Genomic DNA, 27,841 nt, shown 5'->3' with positions numbered 1-27,841 from the left:
AGTTCTAGTTTTCTGATTCATTTTTGTACAGTTCCTCTTTTTGAAACGGAACTGTGGTGGGTTTCTTTGGCATTCCCCCCCTACAAAGGTGTTAAATTTAATTACATCATGGTTGCTCTGAGGGTTGCTGGAAACCGGGGGTGGCATGGCAGCATCATTTTAAAAGTAGTCTTGGGGGGAAGAAGAGGCACAGGGGTGGGGCCTCAGGAGAAGGGGCTACTTTTACGGAGCTTCTGTCACTTCTGGTTGCTATTATCAAGCGGTCCAGCTATATTCATCTCCTGGACCAGATCTTGTGCTCCACTTAAGACTAAATCAAGACTTGCCTCTCCTCTTGTGGGTTCCAGGGCTAGCTGCTCCAGGAAGCAGTCATTTCATGTGTCTAGAAATTTTATCTCTGCATCCCATCCTGAGGTGATATATACCAGTCAATATGGGGGAGAGTTGAAATCCCCAACTGTTAATGGTTTTCTGTTTTTTGTAGCCTCTCTGATCTCCCTGAACATTTCACAGTCACCATCACCAGCCAGGCGAAGTGGTCGGTAACATATTCCTACTGCTATGGTCTTACTATTCAAGCATGGAATTTCTATCCATAGAGATTCCATGGCACTGTTTGGTTCATGTAAGATTTTTACTATAGTCGATTCTATGCTTTCTTTCACATATAGTGCCACTCCCCCACCAGCGTAATCTACTCTGTCATTCCTACCTATTTTTTTACCCTGGTATTAACATATCCCATTGATTATCAATGTTCCACCAAGTTTCTGTGATACCTATTATATCAACATCCTTATTTAACACCAGGCACTCAAATCCATCCATCTGCTCCTCTGCACCTGTTAGCTTTCCCCCAGCCCTTAGTTTAAAAAATCCTCGGTGATCTTTTTAAATTTATATGGCAGCAATCTGGCCTATAATCTTCCCCTTCCATTCTGTTCAGGTTCTTACCCTGCTCCAGTCACTGTGGTATCTTAGCACCTGAGAAAGTGGTATTTGATATACAGAGCCAGATTCTCCAGCCTGTTTAGACCACTTTGCACCATATCAGTAGCCTTAAAACAACTGGAGGTAGCTGGTGGAGAATTCCCCTTGGGTAGGGGCACTTTTTTCTGGTGGAAACTGGGCAGAAACTCACTTCTAGCTCTTCCTCTCCCCGCATAAAGAGAGGAAGGGGGCATGTCAGGGGCAGTCTGGGGGTAGGTGTGGATACAAGGATGTATGGTGAAGAATAGCTCCACTATGCCTGGTCTTCCACCAATAAGATATGGCCCTTATGCCAGTGGCAGAAGTTGGAGCAGGCCCCATGGGTGGTTGAAATTCAGGGAACCACACCTGGATCCCTGTGGTGGCCAATCTCCACAATATGCTGCACTGCTTACACATAGTGGAGAATCGAGGTCACCACAATAATTTCCTGTTCTAAGTATGTCAGTTACTGTTGTCTGGGAATTCTGGGTCAGTGTGGACTGTCATGATGGCTCCTCGTTGCATTAGGCACACTTGACTCTAAGCTATTCCTTCAGAAACTCAGAAATCCCTGTGAAGACAAAAATTATTGTACCTTTGTTGTCATGGGGTCTACTCACTGCATGTGGCGCCTCCTCCTAGTGGCTCTAGGGATTAGCTCTTGCTAGGCATTGCCCTCCTCTGGCGTTGTCTCTACCCATCATCTCTTTCACCCTATGGCCCTGCTCACTCCAGAAGTTGTAGCTTCCTGTTGATGACTTGGCCCTCCAGCCAGGTCACTAAAGTTCTCCCCTTCTGGGGAATTCAAAGTCCTTCTGGACCAACTGTCTGTCTGCATCTCCAACACACTGCACCACTTCCCAATGACTGGTAGGGGAACCCAGGCCCACCCACTATACTGGGTTCCAGCTTCCAGCTCAGGGACCCTCTAACAAGCAGCCAAGGTCTGTACAGTTCTGCTCCTTGCTGCTGTTTTCCTACCTATTTGGCTCTGCACCACAAGTTTGCCAGCCCAAGCTCCCTCCTCCCAGGGAGTGACTGCAGACTACTTCCTTGCAGCCTCTTGCTGCTCACTGCTCCTGGGTTTTATACAGGCCCCTCCTCTTCCTGCCCAGCTGAGCCCATTTCCTGCTCCCTGCCTCCTTCAGGTGCAGGCTGGGCAGTTAATTGGCCAGCCTCGCTCTTTAACCCCTCCGGGCCTTGTGTGGGGTCTGCACTGCATCACATGTTGTCAATTAGGTCTCAGTCTTGCAAGGTGCTGAATATCCTTAACTCCCAATGACTTCAGTATGAGTTGTGTTCAACACCCTGCAACGTGGGTCCTCAGGCCCCAGTCCTGCAGCAGGATCTGGGTGGGAGCAAGATGGGTCCAACTGCAGGATCAGGGCCTCAGGGAGAAAACACATTCTTTGAATAAGAAAGTCCCAGGTGTTGCCCAGTTTTAGGATTTTTCCAACTGAGTGACCGAACTTTATCAGGAAAGCTACATAGGTGGCAGCTAAATCCTTGAGCTTGTTCAGAGAACAGGTGTGTATAATGATCCAAATACCCACGTGGCTTATGCTTGTTTTAAAAGGAATTTAACTGGCAAAAGTACAAGGAATATGAGTACAGTAAGGATTAAAATTGTGCAAAGGGTAGGAAATAAAGCAATTATTTTCATACATCCTTGACCCCAGTGCCAGTATCGAGCTCTACTCCAAAACCTTTACTAAGTGGTGGATTAAGTAGTTTTATTTTTACATAGCTGCTGAATTCCACAGTGTCGCTGGTGTAGAGATCTGGGAGTTGCCAAATGGAGGACAGAAATGCTCCAGTCACCCCTCTCCTGCACAAAGATAGAGTGTGCAAATACACAAATATACACTGACGTGACATATGTAAAAATACTTCAAAGTTAATTGAGGCAGATAGCTTTGTTTGGCTTTGAAAACTTTCCATCGCTTTTGAATTGTAGCCTGCTAGGCCACAGACACAGCTGGTTTCCTGGTTGCTGTTATCAAAGAACAGCTTCAAAATGGGGGTATAATGCAGAAGGCTCAGTCTAACTCCGCCGTCATGTCCTTCGGTACCTGTGCATTTCTGGAGAGGAGCTTGTGCGGAGTGGTGCAGTGTTACTGGATGCTTTGAAGACAGGAGGTCTATGTTGTCTTGGTTGCCTGTGTGCTGGCCACTTTTTTCTGTACATTCAGTGACTTTGGAGGGACTTTGCTTTTCATGGCTGTTGGTTTCCTCTGTTTTTGATGACTGCCTGGGAGGGATTTCAACCCCAACATCTCACAGTACTTATTGCACTGGTGGAGGGCTTTAAACTGATCAATGAAGGAAATGGCGCAGTTGCCTTTAAACCCTTTGTATCTGCAGCAGTGAAGAAAAACAAAAAGGGGATTTCAACATTCGTTTTTCAAGCCAGGTCTATGGTGTGACTTTGGATTCATAAGTAACACTATGACATTTAATAAGCCTCTTTGAAGGAGAGAAGTATTATTCCAATTTTACAGATGGTAAAATGAGGCACTGAGAGATTAAATGACTCACCCAAGGCCAATCAGTGAGTCAGCTGCAGAGCAGAAAACAGGGCTCAGGAGGCTGGCTCTCAGCCCTGTGTTCCAACTATTCCTCTTCCATCTATAATTTCAATTTGTGGCTAATACAATTGTCAGTTAACAAACTTCTGCGTTAGATAAATTTATAAAAAAAGAAAAATTCCACAGTATAATCTTTATAAAGTGCTTGGGGCACCTCAGATAGAAGAAGGCTACAGAAGTGGTAAGTGTGATTGTTATTACTCTGAAGGAGTGTCCCTGATGCTCACACACAGAGCTAGTGTGCAGGGGACACAGGCTGTCAAGCTGCCCAGCGTTTTCTCGTTCCCTTGTGTTCTTTCCATCTCTTTGTATCCATCTGTTGTTGCTTGGCTTAGATTGTAAGCTTTGGGGGGCAGGGACTGTCGTTTTGTTTTGTTTGTAATCGGAGCAGGAGTGTGAGCTTTGTCCTGTTGGGATCTGTGCGTGAACAAGTTTATATGGTAGCATCAAAATGAAAATATCTGAGCTGCAATCTAATATACAGTCCTAATACATTCTGAGCATTTCATTTCTCTCCCAGGCAGCCTGCCTAGTGCTAATAAAGATGTTGTCTGCTCCAAGAAGAAAAGCCCAATCTCTATATGATGGATAGGCCTGTCGGTTCTAACATGCTTTGTAGAATAAAATTCACCAAAGGAGATAAGCAGGTGGCACAGAAACCAAAAACTATCTTTGAAGGCAGCATGTCAGTATCTTTCTCTGCATACCTCTAACAGCTTCATTTTGCATCTCTATTGTTCCTTTAAGGTGACGGAATAGGGAAATTGAAATGTCAGGCTATCTGCTTTTCTAGCATCAGTAATCTCACATGAGATGAAAAGGCCACCTGGGAACTCCCATGTGTCAGATCATGATGGAACACACAGTTCCACGGTAAGATGGAAAAAACTCTTTGATGGATCACACAAATCCTACGGTTTCTCAAACATACCCAAAAAGTAAGTCATGCTTTTCTGCATACCTGCACTTCATATTTCAGGCTCCATTGCTTCCTTACACACACAGACTTTGTTGCTTTGTTTAAACACATGCATACACACAATCTTGTCTTAAATGATTTTAAACAAATCATTGTAGCCTTGAACGTATGTGGAAAGAAGATAACAAACCCTCATTATCTTGTAAGGGAAATTATTGGTGTCCTTTATGGAGATCAGCTTCAATAGGAGAGGGAAGTTCTGAAATCAGCCTTTTAATTTTTGATATTTTTGGTCATTTTTGTCTTCTTGTGGTGACCTTACAATCTCATCCCCTTCCTTAAAGTTGGAGCTGGTTGAAATTTAAAAAAAAAAAAAAAACTTTTGCGGGAATTTTACTGAATAAAAGCATTACACTGAGGTTGCTATTATGTGTGGTGTGAACATACATATGCCAAGCCAGCCAGGGGAGGATTTATCTGCCTGACAAGTGAATCTGGTGGACCTGCCCTGCTCTAGCAATGATACCCAGCTTGTCTGGTGGAAGTAGAGAAATCTCCCGCTTGACTCATTTAGGGCCAAGGGTAAGAGTTTATCTGAGTAAGCCCTGGCATATAGCTGTGCTGCTCCAGGAGGAGCTCCCTAAAGGAAATGCAACTCAGACTCGCTCTCTGAGTTACAATTGCTCCACGATGCCTGTTTGCATACTAAGGAATATGTTGCATTTGCCCATGAACTGATCCAGCATATATAATCCACTGGTCTGTATGTATCTGCACCCAATCCAAAGAGGATGTGACTCTATTTCAGTTCTTAGCTGCAGCTTCAGCCCATGCTGTAGACTCATGGTTCTAGGTCTGGAGGCCTCTAGTTCAATCCAGATCAAGGTGATGAACATCACGTGTACTTCACCCACCCTCACCACTGCCAGCCAGCCCTGTTGGCTAGTGTGTGTGTATGTGTGTGTGTGTGTAGTCCTGGCTTTCCTTGTCCCTTTGCCGGCTCCCAGCGTGATTATCAGGCACAGAGTCTGTGCTCTCCCCCTACACCCTGACTCAGGTTTAGAGAAGCTTGCACCTGGTGTCCCCACTCCTTCACGCTCCCTGGCTCTGCAGGTTGCACTCACAGTCTAGCCCTATGGGAGATTATAAACAGAAAGGCAAAGTAGCTTGAGGCTCAGTGAGGGAATGATGAAATGTTCTCCCGCTCCTGGGGGGCGGGAAGAGAGCCAGGAGACCCCCAGACCAAGCCCTGCTCTAGAAGCATGAAGACCCTGATGCAGTCACATCAGAGGATGGTTCTTTTCACAAGCAAGCCTACCTGACATTGACAAGAGCTGCTCCTTTGGATCAAGTTGAGGATAGCCTTGGGCTTGATTGTGGAAATTGGCCAGGGCAGAGCAGCACCTCATCAGAAAGGGCGTGCCTCAAAGAGGCAGTGTTTTATTTCCCCTTTTGTTGTGTTTTGTCTGTGTCTGAAGGCCAGCCTTAGTCCCCCTTCCAACAGGGGTTTAATCATGAATATTCAACCAAGCATTGGCCATTTGTGGAAATAAAGGCCAAATTCACAGGGGCTATTAGTCAACAACAAATAATTCAATGAGTTCTAGTTAAAATCCCTTTGCACTACAGTGGTTTTGAATTACTCTCCTGCATGCTGCAGCACTGTACATGTCAGAGATTCAGGTGTCAGTGTCTGAGAGGATAAAGAGCCTCTGTGATGTAGAGAGCCTTTGGAGAGCATCTGCTTGCTTTAACATTTAAAATATCTTGTTTCCACTGCAGGACTGAAAGAGAGGCCACGTTTCTCTTCTATTGAGCAGGACTGGCTTCTCTGGTGGTGATTTAAAGGTCCCAGGGCTCTAGCAGCTGCGGGGAGCACCAGGCCCTTTAAATCACTGCCAGAGCTCCGGCAGCCGTGCTTGGGAGGGGATTTAAAGGGCCCGGTACTCCTGCAACTACAGGGAGCCCCAGGCCCTTTAAATCACCACCTAAGCCCTGCTGCCCTGGGGTAGCAGTGGCAGGGCTCCCACAGTGATTTAAAAAGCTCAGAGCTCCACAGCGGCCAGTTTCCCAGGTCCTTTAATTTGCCCCGGGGCTTCCAGCCACCTCTGCAGCTGGTAGCTCTGGGGTGATTTAAAGACCCTAGGGCTCACAGCCACAGCCAGAGCCCCAGAGCCTTTAAATCTTGAACGGCCCTGCCTTGTTCAGTTGAGGCCACGCCCCTGCTCAGGACTCCAACATACTGGTAGATCCTTTAAGTTACTTTCACCCCTGCAATTGGGCACCCAGAAACTCAGGGACTGCAGATGAGTGTCCAGTTTTATGAATGTTGGCTATAGTTAAGTAGTTTCAGGTTAATAGGAGAATGAGTTCAAAAGAAAATCCAGTTTAATGAATTCGGACTATTTTCCTGTTCGTATTTTGTTTCTGTCACTCACTATGCTCCTTTTAAAGAGCAGATTATCCAATCAGGGACCAAAAACAATAGAATATGATCAGTTTCATGCCACGAATAGCAGATGATTGAAGTGAACAATTTGTGAAAACTTCACAAACAAGCCACAGTCTCAGAGTTCTTCAGCTGAAATATTCAACACATACTGAATACATTCACAGCAAACGGGACTAGGCCTTTAATGGCTCAGGAATGAAAAACGAGGCCAACATTTTGTAGAGTTTAAAAAGGTGATTAATACTATTCTACCAGCTTTATTCACAAATCAGATCACACCCATTTCCCTTCTTTTATCACAATTGGCTTTTGTTTGCTCTTGTAACTAGAGACAGGACAAAATCAACCCTGCCCCTCTGATCCAAACACCACCACATTTTGGAGGTTGAGATGCTTCAAAATCTTGGGCTGGATCTGAATTTTGTAAATGGCTCCTATCTTTACAATGGGTCATTGAGAGCTACCTGTTTATCCTTTTATACCACACCCATCACCGCAGCACGTGAGAATTAAATCCTTGCATCTACACCCCCAGCCTTTGGGGTATTCAAAAATCCAGATCCAATTTTTGCAGTTCATAACTCAGTGCCTCTATAGAGCCCTCCATCACTTACACATCTATCACTTACACAAATGTATCATTTGTTCTGCAAAGTCTTAATGACTAGTCTAGCTGCAGCTTGGCAGGACTAGTGATGCTAATTCAAACATTCTGCTGCTATTATAGCTTGTGGGTACATGTAATGGGGGAGGAGGTCTGTGTCAGTGAATGGCTTCTAAATTGGAAATGTCCTTATGTTGCTTTCATATGAATTGCATTCGAGAGCACTGAATGACCTTTCCAAGCTCCTGAAAGAATGTTTAATCTGTTGTTTAACATGCCAGGTGTTATTAATTAACTAGCTAGATCAGTGATGAATGCAGTTTATGACAAAATCCCCTAATGTTTAGGGAGAAGCCCAAAGCAAAACTCCTAAAATCTAGAGGAGTTAGCATTTGGATCCAGATTCAAACTTTGTGGTGCTTTCTCTCTCCACAGTAGGCTACTCCAAAGGTCTCCATGCTCAAAAACATGGAGGAATTTTTAGATTCTACGTTTGGCAGCCAAAGCCTTTTTTAATCATAATGGCTATGGGTGTACAAAAGCATATCATGATCTCATTTCCTTTGTGTTTTTTACAAACCATGGCTACTCCTAAATTGGCACTTTAACATCTAATCTAAAATTTTGGTTAGTAGTCAGGAAGCTGCTAGAAATCAGATCATTGTATTTTACTTTTTTTGTTTAAATCTATGAAAGAATTAAGCCAATATCATATTTACAAGAGTTAAATTGCTGACTTTGGTGCTCCCCAATTGTTAAATGATAAATATTTTCATGTTTGTTTTTTTTATTTCCAGGAAAACTTTGCCCTCTAGTGGTAAAAAAAAATTATCACAGCCATTTCTATTACACCTCAACTAATACATTTGTGCTTTTGCGCCTTTTTACTCCACTGATGAAACAGACATGAGAGGTGCGCAAAGCAATTGCTAATCAGAAATGTGTTTAAATGTTGTAAGCATCTAGTCTCTTCATAACCACTACCAAAGCGGGGGAGATAGAGAGGAGGGCAGACAAATAAATAAATTCTGGACAGTGCAATTCATTGTGGTTCAGACTCTAACTGCTTGGAATCTCTGGCTTATAAAAAGATTAATGGCACTGGGCAATGCTAGAAATGTTTTGCAGAATATTAATCTGAGCTGTCTCTTGCTAGATGTATTGTATGCTTGTTTTAAAAGTAATACTAGGGGAAATTAAATGAACATAAATAATTCCGATGTTTGCCCTATCAGCTTTTCTAAATTCATCAGTAACCGTTTACAGCATGACATGATAGTATTTTTCAACTTAATTATGTAAGCAATACAGTGTAGGTATTATTTTTTTGCTAATCATAGTCATAGTGGTGTCAGAGTGCATTTGGCTTTTTATTTACTTGCTGAATTGAACAGAAACTCTATGAATAGTCTCCACTCAGCCATAATTCTGGTAAAATTTCCCAAAGTTCAATATAGGTTCAAAGGAATTAGATATGACACTTATTCGATCAATGAGTTCATCTCCCCTGCAAAGGCAGGTTAGAGCCTATAACGGAATTTGTGTTGGCTATCACATTGATACATTAGTTTCATTTCATCTCGGTCTTACAGAGTCAAGAATATTAGAATCATTATCGGAATTATAACCTAGTATGACTATGTATGCTCTCACAGACATACTGGATTTACTATCTCACTTGTTTGTTTACATCGTATTGTCGTTAGCACTAAGCTGTGATGTGGATGAATTCTACCTATTTGTTTTCCCCTGTACATCCCAACATGTTTTAAAATCAATCTGGCAAAAATTAACTGAGAGGCATCCTTCTGGGTAAATGATGAACAATGTGGAGAAAATACAGGATCAGCAAAATATCTGTTGCCTTGTAGAAATAACATGAGTCAAACAAAAGGACACTAGAAATTTAAATTGCTTAAGACAATAAGTGTCTATTTGGAGTGATCCTTAGTTCAGATTTCACTGTACATTCTTTGTCTGACTTCATCTTCCTGTCTCTTTGTCTCAGATGGGTTTTCATCAGCATAATTTCCCATAATATGTTGTATAATAACATTCATTAAAGCCTTCCTATAAATCATCAGGTTCCAGAGCACAGCATAACATAATGACAACTTTTATTTCTTTATTTTCTAGATGGATGATGAGAGACTAATTCAAATGATTTCACTCTGGAGCCAATGAAAAAAAAATCAATTTAAATTTTGAAAAAGTGCCAGGCTAGAAGTGTGAAGGGTTTTCCTAGAATATGCTAGGATAGTACAAAGGAGGGTGGGTGGAAAGCATTGTTTTTTTCTGTGTCTCTGGCATATAGAGAACCACATAGCCAATAAAGAGATTTCTCTTTGTACCTATTGCTGTGATCAGTTCTATATTTTGTATAGATTACTTAAGGAAGAATATAATGTAAAGTGGGTGTCACAACCATCTACCCAAGGAAAATGCAAGGGAACAGAACTGTGACAACACATACAACAAAGTTGGAGAAAAGAATAGTATGCATTAGTTGAGGAAACAACAGGCTTGTTAAAATAATACCGGAAAGAGTGTTGTTCTCTCTCTCTGGTGCAAAATTTCACAGCAGTTATTGTTGGTAGGGCTGGAATTGCTAAACATCTCAGCAGATGAATGACATTTAAAAACTGATAAAAGGAAATTTGTGATTTCCCCATGTACGGTTAATCTGTAGAATTCTCTGCAAGATATTTGCTTTTGGGTCTTAGCAGGTTTTAAACGGCCTAGCAGGGCTTAAATAAAGGTTAACAGTTATGTGAATAATAATAATAATATCACTCAGTCATATTTGCTGGTGTAAATGTGTACGAGGGATAATGGCACAGGCTTCTGGAGGAGAGTCAGCAACTAACTGTCTGGGATAGTTGCCTATGTTGTCCATTACGTGGCTTTTACACTTTCTTGTGAAGCATCTGGTATTTGCCAATGTCTGAGATAGGATACTGGATTCGATGGACCATGGGTCTAACCTGGTACGACTGCTTCTGTTAGGGTGACCAGACAGAAAATGTGAAAAAAAGGGGACAAGGGGTGGGGGGGGGGATAGGAGCTTATATAAGCAAAAGACCCCAAAATCAGGACTGTCCCTTTAAAATAGAGACATCTGGTAACCCTAGCTTCAGTGCTCCATGATATAATCTAGAGATGACAGAAGGCAAAGTCCTGCAACTCTGGAATGCTCCTAAACTACTGTCACAAGCTCGCTGCCCTTTAAGGCAACCCAGGCTTGGCCTTGCCTGTGACCAGACAGCTATCCCCAGCTGAGGCTGATGGAGACTTAATTATATAATGATTCACCTCAGATGCCAGGGAGCAGTGAGAGGATTACTTAAACAGAGCTGTGAACTCAGTCTGGGGAGGAGTCCCAGGAGAGAGGAGGAGGAGCATGGGAAGGTCTGAGGAAATGAGGCTGGAAGAGACCTACAGGCAGCAGGTTAGGATCTTGTGGAGAGGCTGTGAGATAGGGCCTCTAATGACCAGGGAGATCTCTGAGGGAAGCTGTGAGAGTCCCTGGGGAGGGGACAACAATGGGGGAAAACCTGCTGGGAGGAAACAGCAACAGAGAAGCTCTGCAGGGCCCAGGGATAGTAGCTAAGAAGCCGAGAATGTCAGTGTAGCCTGAGGGGGCAGAGGAATTATTCATTTGGATTTATTGAGATTTACAGTTGGGACTGAATTCAAAAGATTTTGAAAGAGACAGGTCATTGTGGGGTAATGAAGTGGGCACTAGAGGTGAAGTCCTCTGCAACATCATGACTTCGCATCAAGGGGTACTAGGGTGGTAAGAGCGACCACTTCCAGTCCCAAGGGAGCAAACTTGCTTCATGCCTTCTAGAAGACTTCATAAAAACTCAGCGGGTGAAATCCTGGTCTTATTGAAATGAATGACAAAACTCCCACTGTATTCAGTGGGGCCAAGATTCACCCAGAGTTCCCACTCCCTGACATGGGTTATCCTCACAGAGGGATTAAAGGGGCCTGTGTTTTTAGCTGTTATTTTATAGCATACTCAGTAAATTTAATGAATGACTGTCTCTACAGATTAAAAATCAGTAGTACTTTGGGAGAAGTGGAAAATAATTATAACATAAATGGGCCAAGCTCTTTATTTCTGCTGTGGGATTCTATATATTTGTCTCTTAAGAAGGTCTAAAATAATTGCAGAGCCACTTGGAGACAGGTTGCTTTTAAATGCCTTGTACAGTGTTTGCCATTTCCGAGAGGTTTTTGTATTTGAAAAGGCGGGAGAGTGGGGGAAGAGAGAGGAGGGGCTGCTTTGCAATCAAATAAATATCAGCAAATCCTTAAATGAGTTTCCTTTGTGCATCAGGTTACTAGCCTAGATATAGCTGCATTAGACACTCTCCTTCACCTGCCGTGTGTGGCTCACAAGAGCACACAGTTGAGCCTGAGAAAACAGGAGGCATCTGAATGTGTCATGGGAGGAATAACTAACACACAGAGTCTGAAATGTGAGAGAGGGGTATTTACATATAAAACAAGGTGCCACCGTCTTCCAGAAGTGGGAGGGATGTTTAGTTTTAGTATCGCATAACTAATAATGACAGTATCTGAAGGCTCCTGACCTTTCTGCCCAGCCCAGGACTCTCTGCCATGCTCAAATCTCTTCCAGCAAACCATTTTATTCTTCAACATGAAACTCAGGAAAAATGTCAAAACAGAAGGAAGTTCTTCTGTCCCCCACAGGATACAGCCCCCAGAGGCTTCTCCCCTGGCCCCTTTCAGAGCTGAAAGGAGAACATGCCCTTTCCTTCATTCCCGCTGCATCAGGGTCTACTGCAGGATCCTGTCTCTCACCTGCAGCTTCTCTCAGCTGAGCCACTTGCTGACTTTCACAATCACTTGCTCCCTTCCCAGCTGGGTCTGATCACTGAACAGGGCTGGCTGGCCCCAGGCCCTGGCACTTAAAGGGGCAGACCACCTTGTTGCAGTATCCATCAATCTGTGGCCTCTGCCAACAAGTGCAAGTTGTGGTATGGGTGCATCCCATTCTAGGGACATTGCATGTTTCATAACAATTATTCAATAGCCATCAGATAGTAATGGTCACTTGTCGGCTGGGCTGGACTTGCCTTGAAGAAGCAACATAGGCTGGGGCTGCCAAACATTTCAAAAAGAACAAGTGATTTTTGGATGCCTCATTTTTTTGGTGCTCAAACTGAGGTGCTTTAAGGGGCCTGATCTTCAGAAGGTGATTGTTCAGCACTTCTGAAAATCAAGCCCTTATAAAGTATTTCAAGATGGGTACACAAAACCACTTCTGAAAATGTAGGCCTGTATCCCACTACTCATCCTCTGAATCATCACATCTCCCTGATTTTTCAAATAATTTTGCATTGTGGATAAGATAGGAACTGAAGTATTAAATATCGACCATTCTATTGATTTGTATTGCATTGGAGATAAAAAAACAAATAGAAAAGAAAATCTTGATTATTTTTTGTTATTTTACGAGGAATACCAATGACATCTTATTTGTTCCAGGATAAAGTGTTTATGAAGAAATTCTGTAAAGCAAAACCTCCAGTATGTTCCCTTTCCTTCAAAGAGAAAAACAAATGTATTTTCTTGATAGGAAGGTTCCCATTAATATTTTATGAACATGAGGAGGTTAACAGAAATCGCATTGGGATTGTTTCTCCCCCCAAGTTATGGTGAGAAATAAACATCCAATGCATCAACCCCCATCGGGTTTACACTGTGAGGAGTTTGAAGCACAATGCAAATATGTTCCATTGAGAAATATGTCTTTCACTCACCCTTTGGCCAATGTTGCTATGCCAACGTCGGTTAACTTCATTCCTACACCTACAAAAAAACAAAACAGGAAGCTTGCATTATACCAGGCTTTCTAGGAATGTCTTCAGATTTATAGCCTTATAGATGCAGTTAGGTATTCTTTATTGATTATAGTTTGTTTGTTATCTCTGTGTAGCGACAATATTTTAACATTCTCCCCGCAAACGTAGGGTTTTTGGTCTGTGCAGTTCACAACACTAGCAGCAGTCAATAGCATTCCAGTGATTCACAGACAGGGTGATAAATTACACTAATTGAATCTATTTCCCTATGTTAAGTTCTCCTCACACCTTCTATGGGTCATCTTAATTATCATTATTATTATTCAAAAGTTTTTTTTTTCCCCTGAGGACAATAGCTCATCTCAATTGATTAGATTCTTCCTGTTGGTATGCATACTTTCACCTTTTCATGTTCTCTGTATGTATAAATATCTCCTGTCTGTGTGTTCCATTCTGTGCATCTGAAGAAGTGAGCTGTAGCTCACGAAAGCTCATGCTGAAATAAATGTGTTAGTCTCTAAGGTGCCACAAGTACTCCTGTTCTTTTTGCGGATACAGACTAACAACGGCTGCTACTCTGAAAAGGGTGATAAATGGAGCTCTAAGACTCTGGAATGTTTCATATGCTGGAGGGTAACTGAGAGCCTCACTTTAACTGTGGCATCTTAAAGGAACATCTACATCCAGCATCAGAACACGTACATCTGCAAAAAATGCATACAGGTCATTTATTGTTCCTAAGTTTTGGGATTTGGATGTTTGCAAGTGGGGGTGGGGTGGGCTACAGTGTTTTCCACTGGGGAAACCACTTTGCATATCAACATCCTGGCCCAACAATCTTTGCTCTGTTTAGAGTTTTGAGTGATCAATAGGTACTAAATTAAACTCTTCACTCAGTGTTTCCAAAAAGGCCTTATCACTTTTACCCCCACTTTTGTTTTACTAGCCATTGTGGGGAAAGCCCTGCCCTGTGTCGCGCACTTGTGCTGTGGAAAGATGATGATGCAGGGAGTCTCCTTCTCCCTCAGAGCAGGTATAGGGTAGGATACTGATCTAGCACTTCCTTGAGTGCACTGCAGGAAACCAAGCTAATGTGCCTTGCACCATTCACAGCCACGCCATTCCAAGGGGATGTGGTCAGCAGGTTTGGAGCATGGACAGGGTCCCAGTGGTCCGCCTTTGTGAGGATGCTGTTGTTAGCAGCACATATGCCGTGCTCTGTTTTTGGAGCAGCAGGTAAGAATCAATACAGCATATAGCTCACATGCTAACTCAGCTGTTCTGCTTCCTGACTCTAGTGTGCCTCATACTCATAAGGCCAGGAGGAGTTTGCCCTATAGGCTTTTCCCTGTTAATTCATTTGCATTTGGTTTTGGGTTTTTTTCAGCCTTCTAATTTGAAAGGGTAGGAGGTGGAGAGATTCCACCTTTCCTTGCAGAACCCCAGCCAGGACTGTTGCTCTATTTATTCCCTTAACAACTTAGTGAACACACAGACTACTTCTTTTAAGGCCAAATATTTGCACGATGTGGGTGAGCAAGGTGCATAATGGTGTCATGGCAGCATTCTCTAGATATAAGGAGGTCATTCCTTCAGACGTGATCAGGAGCCTAAATTTTTCCATTGGTTTTAAAGACAGATGTTAGATGTTTAAATGCAAGGCAAAGTGCTGGCACAGGGTGCTGTTTTGAGAGTCTTTTAATTCACAAAGCGGTTCATAAATCCCAGAGTGGTGGAGTGAAAAGCAGGCATTAGTCAGCCTTGTTTTGAATGTTCTGATTTACTAAGGGGCATTTGTAGTCAAATTAAATCTTAGTAAGAGTGTGAGACTTTTTTTTTTCTCTCCAAGCTGGTTATTTACAGAGACACAAGCCATGTGAAAACCTCCCCTACCCCGGATTAGATGCCAATGAACCTTTTTAAATAAATTTGTTAGTCTCTAAGGTGCCACAAGTACTCCTGTTCTTTTTAAAGCACTTGCCACAGCAAGCAGCTAATTCATTTCTTTCCTATGAGTATGGATCATGCACAGAAAGCCAACACAGCACCAGAGCTCACAGGGCCTGCGTCAGAGAGTAAAGAAAATATCAGAAACCTCCCTGTGCAGCTTCTATTCTCTCCCATGTGAGATGCCATATCAAAAGGCCATGTATTATTTTAATTGTTCTAACCCCATATTTGTATTGTTCTCCAGTCACTCTGCCAAAGGCACTTGTTATTAGTATTGATGTTTTTTAATTACCAGGTGGGTCTCAGTGCTTCAATTAGACTAAAAAAGAATATACTTTAGACTATCCAATGTCCCTATTTAAAAATTTGACTGCGGTTCCTCTGGCATAATGCTAGTTTGAATTGTTATTTCAGGCAAAAAAGCCTGTTACAATAAGTTTTTGATAACAGTAATTTACAGATATTTTTATACTGACAGGGTATCATCTAATTAGCTAATTCCCGTGAATGATGTTGTTCTTTATTTGTACTTCAGTAGGGCGTAGGAGTCATGAACTAGGGCCCCATTGTGCGAGGCATTGTACAAACAAAGTCATTGGAAGCTGGAGCCATGTGATTTCCTGGTTTGCATAAAAGGTTCAGGTGTGATTCTTGATTCTAGCCTCTCACTACCAAGACCAGAAAGAACCAGGAGCACTGCAAGGGCAGCATGCTTAGCAGAGCAGCGGGATCAAGTCAGAAATGAGACAGTTAGACTCAGATGAGAGTACCATAAGTCCACAATGGGCTGGAGAGAGTATAACACAAGCCAAACAGTTGGTGGAGTGAGGGGAAGAGCCGCCTAGGGTTCCAGAGAACCAGGGCCAACTCCAGGCACCGGCAAAGGAAGCAGGTGTTTGGGATGGCCAATGGAAAGGGGCAGCACTTCTATCCCTATATTAATGTTTAAGTGGTGCAACAGGCTTCATGCTATTTCACCCTATGGTTACTAATTCCATCATTAATATCTGTATGGGACAGATTGCCCCTTTTGTCCTCCTGCTGTTAGATAATGTACAGCTGACTGAATGGATGGGTTCTATGTGCTCAAAGGGTTTCTCATGCCCTAAATTCCTTCTCTTGCAACCATTACAAAGCTCCTTTTGACTTCAGTGGGCATGGGTCAGGCTCTAAGGTCATGGGTATGAAAAGAATATCCTTCTGAGAGACAAAAGTTTCTCTGGCATAAGTACTTGTGCACAACATTATGTTGGCAGGACAGGTTTTCCCGTCAGCATACCTATCGCCACTCGTTGAAGTGATTTTATTATGTTGATGGGAGAGCTCTCTCCCATCAGCATAGAGCTGCTGCACAAGTGATCTTACAGCGGCGCAGCTGCATCAGTATGGCTGTGCTGCTGTAAGCTCGCTCGTGTAGACATGACCTAAGGCAGCTAAAGCCTTTGAGCTGTTAGTGACATGCCACATGTGATGCTCTGTGGAATTGTGACACACTTTATATTATTATTATTAATGCCAATATTATAAAATTGCAATGAATCGTGCCAGATATGCTGTGCAAGGTATCTGTGAAAACATTATGATTTGCCAAGTATGATGATCGTATTTATCTGTTTGTATCACCTTTCTATTGTGAGTTATAGATATGTAGGGTATGTCTGTATTTCCAAACTTGTGCTGTGCATCTGGGTGACACCCCCAGAAAGACTGCCATCAGCACTGCCCATCAAGAGTCATCAACTGTACAATGAATCCATTGAAAGGAACCAGAGAATACACCTGATGAGTCCGCACAGCATGTAGGGGCATGCCTATAGACAGAACTCTAAGGCTTTTCCATACCATGTGCTGTAAAGCTTGTGTTTGGTACAAAGGAAGTACAAGCTGCGTGGTAAAAGAATATAAAAGGCAGCTGCATCATCTCCATTTGTCTTCATTCCTGCTTCTTACCTCTGGAGTAACTTTTCTACAAACTGAAGCTCTGAACAGAGGACTGAATGACTCATCCATGTTGTGAATGTATTCCAGAGGAACTTTCAAGCCAGCAAACTCACCAGTACTGCTAAGAACCTGATCTATGGAGGCTGAGGTCTTTGTATTTATCTGGGTGCTTTAACATTTAACAACTCTCTTCTTGTTCTTTCTTCCTTTTAGAATAAACCTTTAGTTTTAGATGCTAAAGGATTGGCTGGCAGTGTGGTATTTTGGGTAAGATCCAAACTAATATTGACCTGGTAATGTGGCTGGTCTTTTGGGGTCAGAAGAACATTTTGTATAGTGAGCAAAGTTTTTTTTAATAACTTCTCACCGTACTGGACCTAGGTGCTGATTGGGAGCCAGAGAACTGGAATGTAATAAAGGGCGCTATGTGATTTCTTTTTTCAGCTTCTTGATAATCAGAGTGGGGGATCAGAAGCACAGTTTGTGACTGGTTGGTGAGTTTAACTTCAGTGTTACTCTCAAAACTGGTGGTTATCTGCTCTCCCTTTTGCAGCCTGCCCTGATGTTGGCATTTTAAGTGAGGGCTGCCCCAGGTACACAGGTACTTACATTGTGTTTCTGAAATAAAGGTTCAAGAAAAAATGTTCCAACTTTGGTGCCGGAAGACTGGCATTTAAATCCAGATTTAGACACCTGAACACGTGGCCTGGTATTCAGAGGTATGGAGCACCTACAACTCCTAGTCTGGGTTATAATGCCCAGTAATAATACTGTCCTTTACAGGGGACTATACTTGATGCCATGGGGTGGCTTCTATGTTCCAATGACCCTGGGAGCTGTGATGGTGGGAGTTTTAACTTCTGTTAGGACTACCCAACAGACAGGTCAAAGGATAAGGACCAGACAAAAAGCAGCCCACTGGCTGAGCGAAAGGCCAACAACCTATCCTTGTAAAAGAGCTGAGTTATAGAAACACAACAGGAGAACCATTCTGTCAAACAGCACAATAGATAGGGATGGCAGAGCCTTATGGATACTGCTGGTGATGTCTGATGGTGTGGGAAGGATTCAGATTCTGAGCGGGGGGATAAAACATCAAGAATTAAATATTAGAGCCACAAAAGGAATTTAAAAAGTACTCAAGAGAGAGACAGTAAGTGTGGTAGCAGGTGTGCAGCCAGGGCACTGGACATGATCTGTTCAACAGGAATCTCTCTGGTCCTCATCCAAGGGAAGTAGTTTTATGTGAGGAGGTTAGCGAGTGAGAGTAACCCATGCCTGCTTGGCGTGGCGCTCTGTCCCTTTCTAGTGGCAGCTACACCAGCTAGGGATTGATGAGCCTGCTACAGCCTTGGCTAAGAGACATATATCTTTTAGCTCATGCAGTAGAGGATCATGTGTTAAGTCAAGAGCTCTCAGGTTCGATCCTGGCTGCTGATGACTAGGGTCAGACAACGTTACATGACCATGCTCAGCAAGTTCAGTATGTTGAAAACAACAAAGAATAGAATTGTGCTGGAATGAGGCCCTGAGGGCATATCTACATAGCCTGTGGCCTTGAGATTTCCGGCCTGGGGCGATGGACATGGGTTGGCGAGACTCGTGCTAGCACTCTAAAAATAGCTGTGTAGGCAGCGCTTTCAAGTGTACTACCCTCAGCCCTAGGCTTCAGAGTTTGAGCTGCTGCCCAAATTGTAACTTCAGTGCAGATTTTTTAGCTAGCACAAAGCCCCACCCCAAATCTGTCAGCCCAGGCAGGGAGGCGCACCGCCACTGACTCCATAGACGTACTATGAAAGTCTGTCCAGTCACTGTGATACTGAGTGATTGGGTGTCAGGGTGATAGCATGGCAGAACTGTCGCATACTGTCACAAGGATCAGAATTCTCACCTTGAAAATCTGTAACGAGCAAATTTCCATTGGTTTTCTCATACAGCCAGTGCTGAAAGGTGCAACACTTCTGACCAGCTTCTGAGTCTTTTCTCATGAAATTTATTTCCTTGCCATCCCGGACAGAATATTTCACAAATTCTCCAATCAGTTCCTCTTCCACGGTTGCATAAGGGATATTATTCTTAGGACGATGAACAAGGAAACAGGAATGATCCTGAAATCGAACCAATAAGCCTTAATGATCTCAGTCAGGGAAAGTGTAAGAGAGAGACTTTTTGTCCAGGAACATGCAGTTTCAGACAGTCATAGAAAAGATACTAGGGCTGAGTCAAGTTTGATACTAGGAAACATTTGATAGGAATTAGATCCTTCTATTGTGCAGTGATCTACAAATTATGTAAGTTCTTTTTCATGTATTGGGTCAAATCTAAACCCTTCGGCATTAAGTTTTTTAAGCATAATTGCTAATGCTGTCCTTGTACATTCTGAAAATGAAGACCTACATTTTAAAAAGTGTTCCCTAATTTTTGGGTGCATTGTTTTTATGGTGACTTTTTGACAACAGAAGGCCTGATTTTTAAAGGTGCTGAGCCCTTTTATCTTCCAGTGGCTTCCATGGCAATGTTATCTGTGATTAGTGTTGATGCACTTCAGGGCTTGGGTTTCTCATTTGTGCACCTAAAGCCAGAGGCATCCAAGTTAGTTAGCACATTTGAAAATTCAGACCAAAACAACTCTTTTGTCAGACAACAAGAGGAGGAAATATAAGAACTTCTTTTTAGAGGGATCATTAGACTCAGTGTTGCAGCATTGCTTGCTTTATCTCAGAGCTATAGAGAAAATAAAAACCAGTTGTGCTGAGCACGCTTACTGCATACAGAGTAACCGAATGGAAGCAGTCCAGCCTTCCTCTTTCCTTCTGGTGCTGTATGAAATAGCTGCCACTGTGAATGGCATGTATATAAATTATTCTAATTAGTAAAGATGGAAAGACATGGTGTGGATACCAAACCACCTGCTGTTTTGGACAAACCAGGGCTTAGCTTAATGTTCAGCTCACTTTGAGTCAGCATATAGATGTTTATTTCACTGTTTTCTGGATTGGGATCCAAATGGAATCATCTTCACTATATGTAGGGAGACTACTGGGAAAAAGTTAATTCATCCACTCTAATCTTTTTCAGTGATTCAGATGCAGCTGAAGCAGATATCTTATGTCATCTACAAGGAGATGAAGACTTAGGCTGCTCACAGGCATGTGAGGTTTATCCTTGAGATGAGTCATGGACAGGTGGAATTTCAACCATCTTTTGGGCATCTGACTATATATGGTAGCCAAAAACAGGAACAGCAAATCCTTTGAAAAAGATCTGAGATATCTGTTGCAAAATTCACGAGGTGTCACTTCCCATCCTGAGGTGCAGCGATGGGTCTGTACTAAAACTACTCACCTGATTTCCATACATAGACAAACCCACTCTCTACACCGGGACAATCCTTCAATATGAACATCCCAAACATGAGAAGAGTGCAGAACCAGAGCTAAACTTTGTGGCTTAAGCACAGATGGGCTCAAGTGACTTGCCTAAACAGAAGAGGCTTAGTACCAGCTTTCAGAAATTCTACGGGTTTTTTGCTAGGTTTTATTTTTAATTGAAAGCTTTGGGGTCTGACTCTTGTCTACCACTGAGTTTACACTGGTGTACTTGCACTGACATATATGGATTAGTCTTTACATCAGTATAAATGAGAGTGGAATTCGGCCCTTTGCTTCTGAATCTCCGCTACTCACTGGAGTTTACTCTTTTTCTTTATAACTGGAAGAAAGAATCATTCTTACCATTTCATCATTACCAAGTATGATCTAAGATATGACTGCAGTGGTACCTCATATTTTCTCAGCATGTCTGTTTTTTTCTTCCCCAGCAATATTTTCCAGGAGCCAGATGGCCAGTGTAGCTCAGAATAATATACATACTCACTCTGGCACGTCTCCAAAGCCTTCCAAAGATTCTGCTTCTGCTGCGTATATCTTGGCGTACTCTCTTGCGGTATTTTGAACATAGCATTCCTATATTATAAACAGGAATGCCAATGCAGCGTTACTGAAAACATTTAACACAGCCAGCTGTTTGAACATTTCACAGCTAGCTATTCCCACAATGTTTGTTTACAGAAGAAAATGGAGTTTACCTGCATTGCCAGTTTGTAGTTCTTCTGAACAAGTTCATCTTTGGTTTTGGTCCCGTATGAAATAGCAGTGTGCACTTTAAGAACACAAGGATGACCGGGGCTGAATATAGGCACTAGGCCTTGCATCACTTTACTTCGAAATGCTTTCCGGTGCACCCCTTCGCCAAAGTGTAACTCTTCCGTTGCAATTCTTCCATGTAGGTTGCCACCAAAATAGCTATCGCTGATGAAGTCTTCTCTGAACATGAGCTGAATGAATTCAATCTCTTCCAAACCTAAACCACAATGAAACTGTGTTCTGTACAGCATCTTTCCATATACACAGTAAATTGCAAAGAAAGAGACTGTTAAGAGTGAAAAGAAAATAAATAGGGGAAAGAGGTGGAAAGAAGGCTGTTCAGATGGGGAAAGACTGCAGAAGAGAATGCCGAGACACTATGGAGGGACAGAGAGGGACAGGGAGTCTCACTGAGGGAGCAGAGAGGGAAAGAGAGAGATTCAAGGTCCATGAGGTAGGCTGCAGCAAATCCACAATGGATTTTAAAAACAAGAAGGGCAATTTTGAACTGGATCCTCAAATGTACGTGAAGCCATTACAGCTGCTTGAGAACCTGAAGTCGGTGGTGGGGGTGATTTGCTTCAATTTTTTGTTCCTGTGAGAAGGCAGGAAAGTTGGGCCATTGAGCCTACAAAATACACACACAGCTAAGGTGTGCTCTATTTGCATGTGTGATTGCACACCTAAGCTCCCTGGAAATCAGGCCTAATCTTTTTAGAAAAGCCTGAAGACTTGAGGGTGTTGTCAATTCTGCTTTAGCTTATTTTACAATTGAAAAACAATGTTTACAAATTAACTTTAGCTTTCAGATTTCTTCAGTGCAGAACCATGTTTACTTGTGTGCTTGTATAGCACCTGGTTCAAGAGGTCCCAATCTGGACCAGATACTACCATAGTATACATAATAATTATAGCATCATAACATTTTTCAGATCAGTCCAGAGCTGCAGAATTACATGCTAAATCATGTATCTTGAATAGTTGTGTTTGAAAGCAGTAAGCAATAGGTTAAAGATTGATTAGAAAGGAGAGAAGATAATAGGAAGACTAGGAGGGATGGTCTAGGTAATACTTGGTTATTTCTCAGTGCAGAGACTAGACTTGATGACCTATCGAGTCCTTTCTAGTCCTCCATTTCCATGATTCTATGACTTTTTTTATTCCACAGGTGGTTTTGTGTAGACTCAGGTTCTCCATAAAATATTGTGTCACATTCATCTGTGGAGTAACTGCTTTGATTTCAGTGGGGGTGACACTAGGCATAAATTTGAACCATGATTTCTCAAACTGTCACCTGTGGATTTTATAGGTTGCACTGAGATGACGAACATCTGCTTAAGTTTGTTAAAACTGAATAAAACTGCGGAACTACTGACTTCAATTTCTAAATGTGTGGAATAATGTTACAACGAAAATACAGACAAAATATCGGAGGAAGAAGAAGCAGGGAAATACAAAAAGAGTAAAATTAAAAACTGAAGTGGGGAAAAGGGCAAGTTTGTAGAGGAAAATGAACTAAAAATTCTATCTGTATTTCAGATCTGCAGAGTAGGGTGACCAGATGTCCCGATATTAGGGGCTTTGTCTTATATAGGCAACTATACTCCCTGCCCCCTAGGGTGGGGGAAAAAGTATCCCAGTTTTCCATAGTTGCTATCTGGTCACCCTACTGCAGAGTTACGTAGAGTGAGGACTACTTTCATCTCTCTATGTACATGCAACTTCTCCTGTGTTATGAAAAGCGAGAGAGGAAAACCTAAAGCTCTAAGTGTGCAGTCCAAAGTCTTTCTGCTTGCAAAAGTGACTATCTCTGATTTAGACATGTAATCCTTTTACTCCCTTTGAAGCAAAGAATGAACAGTGTATGTATATATACAATGCTATAATAAAAGGGCTCCTTATCTCCAATTATAGTTCTTTTATCAAGTTATACCGCATTGCTAGATGAAAAGCCCTCCATTTGTTTTAAAGAGGAAGTGAATGATTAATTCTACTCCACAAAGAGAAACAAGAAAAAAATCAACCATCTGAATGAAGTAGTTGACTAGTACAGTATGTTCAGAAATGATAAACCAATTTGCAAAGCGTTGTCTATCTTTAGCACATGCGTAGCAAGATGTGCCGGTCTGATTAAATAAAAGATAACACATAGGGAAAATATTCCAGATCTTCATCCTTGCCCTTCTCCTTGGGTAAAGTTACACAGCAGACAACTTGCAAATACCATGTGTTCAAATAGCACTGGAAGATTTTATGCCAGAATATTTTATTGCGCCTCTTTTTTTCTCCTTTATTACTGTGACATGTTGCGGTGGTATTTCACTAGTTACTGTGTGTGAAGTGACAGTGCACCAAATGCATCAAAAGTATCTGTCCATTTAACTCAACCTGTTTTATACGACAGGAATTCTATAAAAGGCACAATTCTGCAAACTCCCATTAGCTTTAAGGGGAATTTTGCCGTTATTAGGACAGCAAGGGACAATGCATAATGGGAAAGAACTGTCCAAGAAATATTGCACTAATGACTGATCTATAAGGTCTGAAGGCATTTCTGGTGCAAGAGGAAAAGATGATTTATCATGTATTAATGGTATAATGAAAGAGGATTCAGGGTCAAAGCTCATTTAATCTCTGATGAGTGTTGTGTCTTGGGCTGCACCTTGGAAACACTACGACTGGATATACGATAATATCATACGACTGGAAGGGACCTTGACAGATCATCTAGTCCAGTAACCTGCACTCATGGCAGGACTAAGTATTATCTTCTAGATCATCCCTGACAACTATTTGTTTAACTTGCTCTTAAAAATCTCCAATGATGGAGATTCCACAACCTCTCTATGCAATTTATTTCAGTGCTTAACCACCCTGACAGTTAGAAAGCTTTTCCTAATGTCCAATCCAAACCACCCTGGCTGCAATTTAAGCCCATTGCTTCTTGCCCAATCCTCAGAGGTTAAGGAAAACAATCAGACCTACAGATACATAACCATTAGTACCCCCGCCACAACTCTGGAGCTGAACACCTCTGAAGTTCGGAAAAAATTAAAACCAGATATGACTGTTGTAACTGGCCCTACCTATAAAATGGGTCAAATGGGCTGAATCCTCTGCTCAGATGCTCCCGAATATCGGAGTGTTTAAACTCCAGACCTGAATTTTAGTGATAAGTGCATTCACCAAGATATGTGATGCATTGTGCATGTTGGATTAGAATATGCACCTATGTGATCAAAAACCTTCGCCACTGTTAATCAGAGTTTTTGAAAATCAAGCTACATGACTTTGTCGATCTGTATTGAAATATATATTATGATGATTTTGTTGTATGATTAGGTAATCATCCAGAATTACTGCCTTAAGGTTAGTGGGCTAGTGGATAGGGAGAAGCTGTTGACATGATATATCATGATTTTAGTAAGATTTTTGACACAGTCCCACATGACACTCATAAGCACACTAGGGAAACACAGGACTGACAGATATTTTCTGGCCAAACTTGTTTTGGCCAAGAACATTTGGGGTCACCACGATGAAGTACAAGGGGACTTTTGTTTGTTATAAAATACAGGTTAGCTTATATAGATCTGAAATAGCTACAAGGTGTATCCCAAAACATTTGACAGGAAAAAAGTTTTACAGAATCGGGTGCAGTGATTTGTATGTAACACCTTGTGGCGATGGAGCAGAAAAAAATGAGGGCACTATCAAGAAAAGAAAGATGACCTCTTTACAAATAGTAAGGTGGAAGATATTTCAAGCATATTTAGTTATAGTAAGGGAGACTGGAAAGGGACAATAATAGGGAGAAGAATTTGGTTGAAAAACCGTACTAAAAGAGTAGTGTTCAATGGTTCACTATCAGACAGAGAGGACATATCTAAAGGAGTCCTGCAGGGGTCTGTCCTGGGTTTGGTACTATTCAATATTTTCATTAGTGACTTGGATAATGGAGTGGGGAATAAGCTTATAATATTTGCAGATGACACCAAGTGGGGAGCACTTTGGAGGCAGATTAAAATTCAAAATGACCTTGACAAATTGGACAATTTGGACTGAAATCAAGATGATATTCAATAAAGACAAGTGCAAAGGACTTCACTTAGGAAGAAAAAATCAAATGCACAAATAGAAGTACAAAATGGAAATAACCTGACTAGGGGTAGTACTGCTGATAAGGATCTGGGGCTTACAGCGGATCATAAATTTAACATGAGTCAACAGTGTGATGCAGTTGTGAAAAAGGCTAATAACATTCTGAGATGTATTAACAGGAGTGTCATATGTGGGAGGTATTGGTCTCATTCTACTTTGAACTGGTGGGCCTCAACTGAGTATTGTGTCCAGTTTTGGGTGCCACACTTAGGAAAGATATGAACAAATTGGGAGGGAATCCAGAGGAAAGCATAAAAATGATCAAAGCTTTAGAAAGCCTGATCATGAAGAAAGGTTAAAAAAATGGGCATGTTTAGTCTTGGGAAAAGAAGTCTGAAGGCAGAGGTGAAAGTAAGCCTGTACGGTCCAGTATGAACGTACCAGTAAGGAGGTGGCTGCTGGTACATAGCTGACCATACCTGCAGGGCCGCTGATGGGGAGGGGCAGGGGGAAAGGGGCAGCTACTGCAGCAGCGGCCGAGACCCAGGTCCTTTAAATCGCTACCGGAGCCTGGTTTAGTGCAGGCCGGGCAGTTCTGAAGGGCTGGCTGGGGGAGTCTGGCCACAGCCCTGCCCCTTCTGCCTGAGGCCCCGCTCCTTCTGGGGGCCCAGAGCTCCCCCCCACACCTTGCCCAGAAACCAGCTGCCCTGCATACCAGTAAGTCCATTAAGTTACTTTCACCCCTGCCTGAAGGGATGACCTGATAACAGTTAACGGGTGGTTAAATTCTGGAATAGACTTCCGAGGGAGGCATAGGTGCTGACTTCTGCTCCTGCCGGTGGGTGCTTGACGCCCCCTCTGTCACCGTCCCTGCCCCTTCCATGAAGCCCCACCCTCCCACTCCTTCCCCACCCCCATTCCAACCCCTTCCGCAAAGTCCCCGCCCCAGTTCCACCCCCTCCCTTCCCCTGTTCCAACTCCTTCCCCAAATCCCCGCCCCAGCCCCACCTCTTCCACTGAGTGCACCATGTTCCTGCTCCTGCCCCTCCCTCCCAGAACTTGCTGCTGTTTGGTGGCAGCTGGGAGTGCTGGGAGGGAGGCGGAGGAGCGGTGACAGGGCATGCAGGGGGTGAGGGGAGCTTGGCTGCTGCTGAGTGCAGAGCACCCACTATTTTTTCCCCGTGAGTGCTCCAGCCCCAGAGCACCCACGAAGTCGGTTCCTATGAAAGGAGGTTGAGCAAAACCTACCAGTGGAGGTTTTTAAGAACAGGTTAGACAATGGTCTAGGTTTATTTGGTCCTGGCTCAGTGCAGGGAGCTGTACTTGGTAACTCCTCGAGGTCTCTTCCAGCCCAACATTCTATAATTCTATAGAAATTGTAAATCTGAGTGTTAGTATCCCAAACAAGGTTGTATTTTTTAAAATGTTGGGTTTTCCTACTATGTATCTTTGACTTGTGTGTGTAAATGGAGTTGTTCTGGCATGCAAAAGATAGTGCAGCTTTGTGGATGCAATCATTTCCCCTGAGACAATTTAAGACATAACTTCCTCACTGAAAAAGATGTGTGCGAAGAATGATTCTGTTCCTAATTCTAGAACAGCCAGCATCACACACACAGTTCATTCCTCTGATCAAGGGAGGGTGAACTGTAAGAATCACGACTGCATTTGCAAACTGGGTGATCTGACCTGAACATAGCTGTTCAGGCACCTAATTTACCATTTGCAAGTGCAATTTGATTTACATATGAAACCACTGCAATTGTGCACGTAAATATGTATATTTTTTGTTCATGTTTTTGTTTGGATCTTGTTTGAAAATTCTTTCCATAAGTTCATCTCTGGGACCATCATTAAAGTGGCAACTTTGCTCATCATTTATTTTCACATTAAGAGAAATGAAATATGTTGGGCCAGATTAACTGAAACAATCAGCCCACTTTGACGATGCAAAGCAGCTGTATAATGATAACCAGATAGTTAAATCAAGCTGACAGCTGCTTTGCATCACCAGAGAAATGAAAAGAACTAACAAACCTGGTCCTTTACCTTCAGGAGCCTAATAATATCATACTTACAAATTGATTGTTGATTTTTATTATATTTTATTGACAAAAGTGTGGCAATTAGTAAGGGCAGGTATTTGAAACAAACAATGATTGTATTTACCTTCAGTATCCTGATAACTTGAAAGATGTTTCAATACTGCAAGGGAACAAAAGGAAGAGACACTGTAGTGATACAGTGTCTGTCATTGTTCTTATCATTTAAAAAGCCAGTGTGTTTGGGATTTACCTTCAGAGTTCAGGTTAAATTCAGCAGTCACCTTTCC

General features: G+C 42.4%; 1 protein-coding gene across 1 annotated transcript; it reads right to left on the bottom strand.

The window, feature by feature from the left end:
* Positions 1-2,298: 2,298 nt before the first annotated feature.
* LOC115653375 (alpha-protein kinase 2-like) lies at positions 2,299-27,841 on the bottom strand. Its single transcript, XM_030566596.1, has 4 exons — positions 27,805-27,841; positions 27,679-27,714; positions 13,331-13,379; positions 2,299-3,330 (listed from the first exon to the last, which is right to left on the bottom strand). The coding sequence occupies exons 3-4, from the start codon at positions 13,369-13,371 to the stop codon at positions 3,114-3,116; spliced, it is 258 nt and encodes an 85-aa protein (XP_030422456.1). The 5' UTR covers positions 13,372-13,379; positions 27,679-27,714; positions 27,805-27,841; the 3' UTR covers positions 2,299-3,113.

Source organism: Gopherus evgoodei, chromosome 6 (genome assembly GCF_007399415.2).
Source record: "Gopherus evgoodei ecotype Sinaloan lineage chromosome 6, rGopEvg1_v1.p, whole genome shotgun sequence".
Lineage (NCBI taxonomy): Eukaryota > Metazoa > Chordata > Testudines > Testudinidae > Gopherus > Gopherus evgoodei.
The sequence above is the reverse complement of the archived record's forward strand: the minus strand, read 5'-3'. Positions and strand labels throughout refer to the sequence as shown.